The sequence below is a fragment of the Ptychodera flava genome, chromosome 1 (genome assembly GCF_041260155.1).
Source record: "Ptychodera flava strain L36383 chromosome 1, AS_Pfla_20210202, whole genome shotgun sequence".
Classification (NCBI taxonomy): Eukaryota; Metazoa; Hemichordata; class Enteropneusta; family Ptychoderidae; genus Ptychodera; species Ptychodera flava.
The window spans coordinates 29,792,388-29,803,463 of record NC_091928.1 but is presented as its reverse complement, the minus strand read 5'-3'; the positions used below and the strand labels follow the sequence as shown (position 1 = coordinate 29,803,463).

General features: G+C 38.5%; 1 protein-coding gene across 2 annotated transcripts in view; it reads left to right on the top strand.

The window, feature by feature from the left end:
* Window positions 1-2,905: 2,905 nt before the first annotated feature.
* LOC139134874 (uncharacterized) overlaps window positions 2,906-11,076 on the top strand; it is a 32,055-nt gene continuing 23,884 nt past the window's right edge. The window contains exon 1 of one of the 2 annotated variants that reach the window (XM_070701955.1): window positions 2,906-3,308. In XM_070701955.1, coding sequence (XP_070558056.1) covers window positions 3,159-3,308 — 150 coding nt within the window. In that variant the 5' untranslated portion in view covers window positions 2,906-3,158. Of the gene's footprint in view, window positions 3,309-8,429; window positions 8,608-11,076 lie in introns of those variants that run through there. The other variant, XM_070701978.1, reaches the window with a different exon arrangement.

The window sequence follows — 11,076 nt, the reverse complement described above, 5'->3', positions numbered from 1 at the left end:
CTGAGAGTTAATCACAGTAAGCCTATAGTACGTGTGGAGTGTGGGATCTCAAATGCAAATAACAGATGTTGAAATTCTTTGCACGCTTTTCAGATCCGTTGGATGTTAAATACTTCCACGTTGTTTTATTGAATTTACACTGAAAAAAAGGAAGCGGTACTGACTCTACTTTGGACAATGCGTCAATCACCAGGACGTGAAACTGTAGCGCCAAAATAATCATTGGATATGTGACTAGCCTGAATGAGTTCATGATGTGTTATTGACATATTTTCACTTCCTTTTTGTGTACACCGGATTAGACGACATGATTGTACAGCGCGATCAAAATTCCTCTCTACGTAATGCTGAGCGCCGTGTTTTTGTCCTTGTTTTCCGTTAAATGCATGCCGTATTCTTGTAGTGCGGGAGATTTTCCAAGCATATATTCACCAATCAATGTTGCTTTAGCTGATCATGACGTGTGCAAGGTGTGACGTCACACAAACATTGATGTTATGTTGGTACATATTTTAAACGGCATTTTTAAAACTTTTTTTGAAAATACATTACAAGTTACAACAAGTAGAGTTCTGAATCAGCCCGTCGCTGATATCGTTTCTCTTCTTATCTTACAAATGTAGTGTTCACTAAAGATAATTCTACTCCCTATCACCTTTTCTTGACCCCGCTGAAATCGCGCCCATAATTTGCATAGGTGTCATTTTACCAGGTCCGCTACCTTAATCTGCGCTCTTTGCTGGTGAACAAGAACATTCAAAGCTCCGTAAGAAGTAACGTTGCATTTGTTTGTTTTTTTTTTGTTTGTTTTATTATTTATGTTCTGTTTGTAAGGTATACATACGCATTATTGTTCTTCTACCAACATAACAGCGCGAACTCGAATAACCCATGATGCCATTCTATTATTCAACTCGTCAACCTTAACGAGAGTCATGTTCCAAAGTTCACAGTTGACAGCCAATTTGCGTGAGGACCAGCATTGATTTATCAACAATGACATTGCATGATTTACACAATTTTAATGTTTGCAAGTTTAGTAACTTGTGTTTCAACAGGAATGGCAGAGAAAAATAGGAATTAATGAACTGATTTTAAAAGAGCGCAAATTATGATTCAATGTTATCAAAGGTCACGGCCACTGTACTATTCGAATAAACTTTTAATGGTGAATCCCAGTGAGAAAATCAAGACTAAATGGACAACATGGACGTCAGGAATCTGGTCGAATGGTGAAATCAGGTTGTGAAACGTATAATTTGGGTCAGAATTACTTTTTATTTATTTTGTTTTGTTGTCCCCTATATCACAGCATTCCCATTTCAAGCTTGCAAAGAGTGTATTATACGGACTACAGAATGGTGGAAGGGGAAGTTTACGAAATACCGTCGCATCTACAGCTACCTCTTTAGGGAACAAGAATTATTAACGGCAGGGGTGGGCCGGCAGAGAAAAAAAAATCCAGAGTACCATAAGGGGGTGGCCTCCAACTTTTCAGTCAATGCAAATTATATCGATAAATCACTCTGACCAGGGCAGAAAACAAATCTTGTGCAGAGAATTGACACATTTTGGGTGAAATTCAATGATCGTATTTCTTGTACACAAATGTCCTTGAAAATCATCCTACTCTTGTAAGTAGATTTATTTTTAAAATAAGATATTTACATATATATATCTGTATATATATCTGTGTTTATTTATATATATATATATATATATATATATATATATATATATATATATATATATATATATATAGGCTAATTTCGTATCATGCAGATAGAAAGATATAAACACACACAATGACAGTAGGAACTTACGGGATAGATTGATGCCAGTCGGTTGTTCATTTCTGTTGGCGGGAGGGGGCCACCAAAAATTAACCGCCAACAGGGGAGCCTCTGGAAATTTGGCTAATATCGTGGGAGGGGCGAAAAAAAATCGATGAATATTTTCTCTTCCGCCCCCTTGCTTTTAATAATGCTCCTTCCCTTAAACCGATTATCTTTCAGTTTTAGGTGTGGCATCACGTGATTTCCAAGGCTGCTGTATGCACGCTGAATCCACTGGCTTTCGGCCGGGTCTCAGAGACTTAGCCGGTGTTTGAAGAGTTTTATCCCCTATGTAAACAGCACGGCGGTTCCTATATTCGAAACCTGCTTCCTATTGGACATGCCAATATACATGAAGTCAGTGTAGTCAGATTACCACGTAACTTCCACTTTCATTTAAGGCAGTTGGCGCCTCGAAAATGAAAGACCTATACTTTTACTCAAACTTTCCACGAGAAAAATTTCAACATTCTCTTTAAAAATCAAGAATAAAAATCGGGGGTCACAAGGAAATTTGGGTACCAGAGAAAAAAAAATTCCCAACATTTACCGAGATTTGAAATTCAAAATGGCCGTTATTCCTGTGGTATCTCGGGGGGTGAGGGGGATAAAATCCCCAATATTCACAAAACTAAGCCGATGAAAACTTTATTTTAAGGTTAAAGGCTTTCTTTTGAGGTTAAAAGAATATTGTAAAGGTTTGAGAGTCCGAATATCTGTCCCCCAGGCGTCTACTATCGTAACGCTTTCTTCCTTTACAACCTTTATCTATTTCCTACCTGCATCGAGGGTGTTCCGAGACTCGCTTAAATTTCCCCCTCTTCTACGCGACGCCTACCTTGAGTGTTTGGTACGAAAGAAATCAAATGATTGAAAACGAGGCAATGCACACACATTTCATTGGGTCTGAAATCTGTATTTTCTTTATTTATATCTGTATATCTGTATATACTTTATTTTACACTTTATTTATGCACACCCACAAGTATGGTAATATTTAATGCGGATGCACCTCACAACCATGAAAATATTCCATGAGCGTGTTCTGGACATGCGCAATATGCGTTTTTTGATCTTCTGCTATTGACATGGCAATATGTTGTAATTGCACATGGGGCGGAACAGTTTGACCCCAGTAAAAGTTTCACTACAGAGAAGCAGGCTCAGCCAATGAATTAATGACCCTCTGTCGGCAAACTAAATATAGCAGGTATTTAAGTTTTAATATACAGTATCCTGAAATTCGACTTATACGGAGACAAGCATTTCAGCGACGAGTCGTCCTTTTTTCACCAACACTTCCGAGTCGGCACGAAGTCGATAATGCTTGCCAAGCCACACGAACGACAGGCACTACGCAAAGAAGCCGTAGGTGCAACTACGTTACGGTCAAGTCTCGTCGGCCAAACAGCCGAAATGCGAAGGTCGCTCGACGGAGAAAAATCTGGCGACAAAAAACGGAAACAGGGCAAGGTAAGTTTACATATACTTGTACAATGGCTGTTGAATAAGCTTTTTCAACATGTTGGTTTAATCTGTTAATGTATGGCCATGTAACCTGACAAGAAAAATACATTCACAGAGGATTCACGCTTGACTTAGTAGGGAAAGGTTACGGTATATGAAAGAAGAAATTTTATTAAAATAAAAAAAAATGTTGATTTTCTTTACTGCCTCTCTTCTTAACTTTGGTATCTTCTTTTATCTGCTCTGAAGAAGATGCTGGTGAACATCATAGTGATAGTGTCACTGTACAAGCACAAACATTTAATTTAGAGCTAGTTTTGGATTTCGTCAGCCAAACCAAAATAAGACCAATTTGAAGGTAGATTGCGTACTATTGGCGCTAATCCTAGAGAATATAGAAGGTCACAAGGATATTTGTTCCCTTTATATTTTCTGCTGTTTTCCTCTTTAAATAAGGAAGACCCAGTCCCGCTGCTCTTCCTCCAGACAATCTCTAAGGCATCTAGAGACGAGCGTTGTTTGTAGACGAGGTCCTGGGAATACTAATACGTATAGCTAACTAGTAAATATCACATTGTGTTGTGCTGTTTTGCGTGTGATTCACCCGCTTTATGAATAAATCATTATCATTTTATTGTTGAAGGTTATCTTATTAAAGGTGGTGGAAAAAACAAAGACTGGTGATATATTTATAACGTTTTAGGAAGGCCTCTGGTCCAACAGTTTTGTACCATATCGCCAAAAGTATCATGTAGATGATGAACAGATGGGGCACAGATAAATTTGATTCTCTGCGCTGCTCGACGTGTGCGGCTAACTGTTCAGAGGTCCCCCCGATTCTTCTTACGTAAAGTTAAATCTGCAGTCATGACTATCTCGTCGATTTTCACACGATTATAATTTGGCGGAAGTTTCAACGATGTACACTTCAACAATATTCGACCAATCTAGTTCACACCGACAGCGGCATTCTAAGGTATTCAGGCGGCGATGCTCGCTTAACGTTTTAATGAGTTCCCTCAACGACCGACAAACATATCTCTCCATTCTAACTTCGCCATAACGTTTCCAATGTAATTACGAATAAGAAAATTGCAATAATTATGAAACATTTGAAATGGCATTTGTAATTATGACTCCGAAGATATGTCGCCTTTGATGATGTGTGTCTATAGGAAGAAGTAAGAGAAATATATATATTTCAACTGTGCAGAAGGCAATAACATGATAGAGGAAGTAATTCTTCAGTATCAATAAACACACCTGTTTTGTCAAGAGAGCAAAAATAATATAAATCAATTTTACGCTGAGTTGTATAACCTGCTAAAAACACCTGCACAAACTTAATGTCTCTTCTCTCTAAATTTGTGTACATCTGCAAAAATTTTCTAACGTCAGGTAATGTTGCGCGTATAAAATCATATTTAATCATAGTATTCTGTTTACTGCGCATCGCGTTGACGAACTTCGGTAGCCTTGACACTGAGCCACCAAACCTTAAAGTTTGATTAATCCTGGGTCCGCGGTAGGCACAACTTAAACTAGCATACATATACTCCGTGCAGGGTGACAGGGCGAGGCTCCAGAGTTATCTACTTGTTCCCTGGACCTCATCACCTCTGCATACTTCGAATACTTCGCAGAATTCAGCTTTTCAGGCCAATTTCGGAAACGTGTATACCGAAAGCTTCTTTACCTAATGAACATCCGGGGCACTTGACAGGCAAGTTCATGAGTCCGTAAATGTAGGCAGTGACACAGGCACTTTCTTCGTGAGAGACATTTTATTTTATCAACACAAATAACTTTTGAAATCAGTTCAGCGAGCTGTATTGGTTTGGTTTCTTCCGACACGTCGGTGATTGCATCACAATCTTTCCCTGTAAGCATTACAATAGTGTGAACAACTTTAGTGAAAGATCACAAATATAAATTTCCAATTATCATAGAATTTAAACGTTATTTAGGTCGCAACTTTCAATTTTATTTTAATCCAGCCAGCCAATCCAATTTCGATAAGCACATAAAAGGGACAAAATCGCTCTTTTTCAGCTTTTTCCGTGAATTTTGTTTAATTCGACAAGCTGTTTGGGATGTTTGACCTCACTTGAAACACGCTGAAATACTGCTCAACTATGCACAATCTCGACTCTGCTTGCAGCCTAACGAGATTAAATCATTCAGTGATACATGTTACGGTCTGTAAAAAATAATATCAAGTTCAAATCTCTATTGCACAACTGTGATCATGCACGACTGAAAATATACTGTTACATAATTAGTTTTGACCCCATGCAAGCTTGTAATGAACACAGTTTGGAACTAATTTGGGAGGATAGAATATTGTAGTAATGTTGGTTTAATCAGCAAATTTAAGCTCATCTACTTTTATTTCCTTGCGATTCACTTGTTTTTATGGGTAATTTACAGTAAATATTGCGACTTTCAACTACAGGGCACCTAATGCCTGTGATAAATTGGAACAATTAAAAGATCCTATTCTCAAAAATCAGTTAAACCTTTGAGTGCTATAATCTTGCGCACCAAAATTTTACCGTAACATTTTTGCCAACTTTAGGATTTTTTCTGAATTTTTTTGATAATTTTTGACCAAATGGACATCACACTTCATTGGCTACAGTTTTTCATCAAAATTTTGGCAAAAATATGAAAAAAAATTGACTTGGTTATATTTTATAGAGGCGACATAAATTGACTTTGGCGCTCAAAGGGGTAAATCTTGTTAATGAAATAAGATAGTTGGCGTCGCCTTTCATAAAGATACGGATAGCAGCTGCCCTTACATAATGGCAAAGTTTATTTGTCATAGAAAAGCAAGTCGGAAAAGGGAAAAGTCAATTTTGTCAAGAGATTACGAACGAAATCATCCGTTTGTATTCGGCAAGGCGGTAATTTTGACACTTTTGCAGTCATGTACCCTCGCCATTTTGTTGAGTGGGAGACTTTGTGAAAGTATTCCATGTTTTCTCGATGTCACAAAAAAAGGTCAAAAAAGAGCCACGTGACTTTGGCCCTACAAGCCGATTGCATCAGCACCGACTCAAAATGATAAACGCATGACTGGTCATGCCATCTTCACCAGTTCTTGTCCATGCAGTCCGTGCGTGCTGGAGTATATGATGCCCGCTGGAGGTCACGTGGCTGCGTACTCCAGTATTTTTTCGTTGTACCTGGATGCACCGTACTTTTCGACATTACTTCCCCCTGACGATGATTAGCGTTATCTTTTCTGTTTGCGGGTTTTTTACTAAAACGAGCTTGTACAGGTACTTCACCCGGCGCTGCTACAGTCTGTCCAAACGAGATTTGTCGATACAATGGTCGGTTTATAACGATTTCCTCCTAACGAGCACAGAGTCACGAATTTGTTCAGAAATACAGTGAACCCAATGTTCTGATAGCGAAATCATTCAGTAATATTAAATTTTCATTTACTCTTTCTGTTTATGTGTTTCCCGGTGCTTGTGTCGTTTTTTCGTAAATAGCGAATATCAGCTTAGTGTCTTCTTCCGCGCCAAGATCATATTAAAATGCCCAGTGTTCGCCATGTCAGCTCGGTCTGTGTGCGTTTAATATTCCGTGCTAACGTTATTTTTAATCTCTGAGTTCAGTCAACAGGACGTTACGTCTTGTACGTAATGCGTGGTGTTGGCAGGGCGAATACCTTGTATTTTGAGACCGTTAAAAAAAATCTACGCCTACTCTCCGTGAACGAATCAAAGCTGGAGAAATCTCGAAAATATGTAGAGTTTTATCATTATATGCAAACAGTGCAGTCGACTTGGAGCCTTTCCAAAATTGGAGAGAAAATTTTACGGCGAATCGTTGAAAGATTGAAAGAAAAAAATGAGAAGTTGTCAAAAATATACACTGTGATCGAAACTCAATAAAGGCCTCCACAAGTAAGAAACACTTTGGAAACGGTCCGTGCCATGGCGTGACAGTGTTTTCGTTCTTGGTATTTGACGACTTCATTGCCATATAGGACAATGCGTTTCTGCGAAATACGCGGAATTCTGAAACTAGAGTTGTTTGTTTGCGGGCACTCTTTCAATTTTTTCATCCCTCTACTTCGTGTTTTACATTACTTGCGGTGCGTTTTTTAGTTTTCACCCACCTCCAGTGTACCGTTTATATGTTGTGCTGCAAATCAGGGCCGTTTACATGTGCTTGTTCTCGCGACACGGGAGCAGCTGCCCGCATTCCAGCACGTGCTCACCGAATACCAACCACTTGTTGATGTCGTTTGTCCTCGCTCTGCGTCAGCATCTGAAGATTTTTGGGCGTATCTTCTATAGCCTCGATAAATTTAACGTTTTAAAATTATCACTGAAACCTAACAGTGTAAAGCCAGGGTACTGTTTTTAGCTGTCGAGTGCTTGTCGACCAAGGGTGCGAGCTCCGATTGGTCGTATCCTCGCCCAACTCTTTTCCCCTCCACCAATCCTTTTTTTCAAGTCACGCACGCCAGATTACACATATAAATGAATGATAATTGTACTGCATGGTGAAGAAGTGACAATTATGCGTTTTATGTAAATTAATTCGATCAACATCCTTAGTGTGTCACGTGCAATCAACCAACCATCCAACCCAACCAAAGTCCGATATTCTGATCATTGTACTATGCATATTAAATTGCAGCCCTGAAACTTGAATGTGGGCTCGTACGCTGGAGTAACTAAGCATATTCTACTAAGGGGCATGACAAATATTCTGCAACCAAGTATACTTATTTATTCTTCACTTTCGTTTTCACCATGAATTCGTTAAAATGTCCCTTGAGAAAATGTTCGATTGACCTCATAGTTTACATCTCATATGATTCGAAACCTTTTGTCGCAAGCTTATCTTAAATTACCCTTTTCGCTTGGGTTTTTTGGACGCCTTTCAAGTAGGCTGTCATTCGTGTGAAGAGTGTTTGGTCAACTCTCGACGGATCTAATGGGAATTGTGATTATCACAGATTTCAATCAACGTTGTTTGCCGTTTCAGTGACAAGCTTGGTTTCGATTTGCCATACCGCGAAGTAACAATAAATATACCAACATCCGGGTCGCCGAGTATGGCCATCAGGTATTTTAGGGCAGGACTTCCGAACTTATCGCCTGTGTAGTCTCACATGTACGCGAACAAACGCGCAGACGACAATCTGGCTACGAGGTTCGCGCCATATTCCACTGCTGTTTTCTGGGTTGGAATCTAACAGGGCCGCCAGTTGAAATTGCTCTGAGTTTCGCTCATTGACGTCGAGTCGACAGATTGAAGACGGACGGCAAAATAGGTCTGGTTTTTATCAATGTGTGTTTATTTTGTTTGATGTTGTATTGTCTCTTGATTTGAACGCCAAGCTACAAAATTATGCCATCATTAATTGTAAAGGCGTACATCCTTAACCGCCGAGGATTTCTGCAGAAAACCGTACACGCATCGATAGTTCGTCTGCACGATTCTGTACGGGGGCATACCAATAGAGAACATGCAACTAAAAACTTAGTGCTGGGAGTCTGATGTGAGTACTGAGAATTATTTTAGTCCCCAGGCACAGAAGCCAAAAGAGGAAGCGTATGTTCTGCTCTTGCATTTCATGCTTTGTCCAGAGACGGGTATAGCATAATGGATTGATGTAACAAGTCAACTAAGACTAGAACGAATAGTTGCACAATTTTTAGACAAATCACATTGTGAATACGCCCCTTATAAACATGTAGTTACGAGTAAGATCCCACGACTCGCTCCCTCCAGTAGACTGTATGTAACCTTGAATCCAATCAAACAGAGAATAAGAAAATGCACGGAAAGAAGATGAATGTTTGACAAACCTAATTTATTATTGAATTTTCAATGTTACACAACAAAGTATTTTGGATATCAATCTTTCGATATTTTTTCTTGAAGTATATGTCACCCTGAATGAAATTTTGGAGTTTCTTTCTTTGTTGAGCGTAATATGCAGGTAAAATTAGTTGTTAGTTTTGGGGTAGCCGACATTCTACCTACGCGTCGACAAACATTTCCGAGTTGAAGCGATCGAGTGTACATGCATTCAGAACACAAAGTGACGAGAGAACAGTGTGGAATCTTCTTCACTTAAGGTGGCTCTGCACATCGCACAGCGTATTTTGCTAAAAATCGCAGTTTTTTTGCAAAGATTCATTCAATTTTCATTAATTTGTTCATTCAAGAGAATATATTGGTTGAATTCAACTTCTGGCATGACAAGTAGTTAAAATGTGTGAGAAAGAAGTTTAAATTTATACAAAGTGACGCAAATCAACCGATTCCCTGTCTTCTTTTTCCTCCCGTTTTCAAAATTTCAAAAGAAATGAACTCCATTCTGGCTGGGTTAAATAAGTTTTGTGAAATTTTCACATTATGTTTTATAAATACTATATAGCAAAATGACAAATTTGTTTGACATAAAATTTCTCACATTTTAAATTAGAGTCATTTCAATTTTGCTTATCATGATTTCAATAACTTGTTTATATGTCAGATATTCAACCTCTACCATTTAAGAATAAGAATAGATAATACAAAAACAAAATAATTATTTTTTTCTAGATATACCTTAGTTTCAAAAGTGATATTAAATATCATAAATCATTTCGAAGTTTTTGGCTTAAATTAATTTTTATTAATAATACCACAGTTGATGTTTTCTACCCAAAATACGACCCCCATTATCTTTTGAGTAAACTATTGCTACCATACTAAATTTTCGGTTCTTTGCTTTTTGAAAATATACGGGAGCGGGGTTCATGTCATCTTTGATAAGAAATATTGCTTTGAACAAAGTGTGTTGTTTAACAACTCCACCTTTAACACCTTGAGTAAAGTAAATTGGACTTGCTCGTCTTAAATATTCCCTTGTAAACCCGAAAATCTTATGCCGGAATATAACGTCAGCTTACTGCATACATTTGTACGATTTAAACCATGATATGGCAGTAGTGTTAAAATTTGGGGATTTCCAACCTACCAAATTACACTTCTGTCACACCTGTCAACCTGCCCTGTGATGAACTGCATAAAATTCCCGTAAGTACTCTGACAGCTTTTGTAAATAGCCATCGTTCATTCTATGGTACTTGGCAAAATATTTACAGCTGTTCGAAAAAATGTGAATTGCAATGAGAACTCGTAACGGTCAATTTTCATTTTCTTTAACATTTCAAGAAAATTCCAAAATTAGAAGTTTTACATCATAACTACGCCACAAATTCTCGGGGAGAGTCTTCATATGTTTTGTTTTTTTGCAATATTGGAAGAGGACAATCCTGTCACATGAAACCCATCCCCGGTAACAATCATAAGACACCTTCATAATGTACGTAGAAAGTCGACAGTCCCTTGCGCCTTTTCTGTCACCATTATTACTAACTGGTGTAGTCTCTCGCACATATGACGGTTGGGGGAATTGCAAGCGCGAAACGCCGTAAGTGTCAATGTATGCTTTCCGAAAGCCAAGCTCGTGCCTTCGGCGCTACCCTTGCGATTCCCCCACCGTCGCATTTGCGACCAATTGGAGACAGACAAGGCACAAGGGACTGTCGACAGTCTATATGTACATGTACGCATGCAATTCATGTCTATATGATTGCTTGATGTTACGGGGTTACTTTGTCGGACATTTAGAGAGAAAGAAAAAACACCCGTGTACGCCATTACAATAATTGAAAGTCAAGTGCCTCCTCGCCCCTTCTCCATTGCACCTTACAATCTTACAACTTAAGACTATGTAATCTTAAAG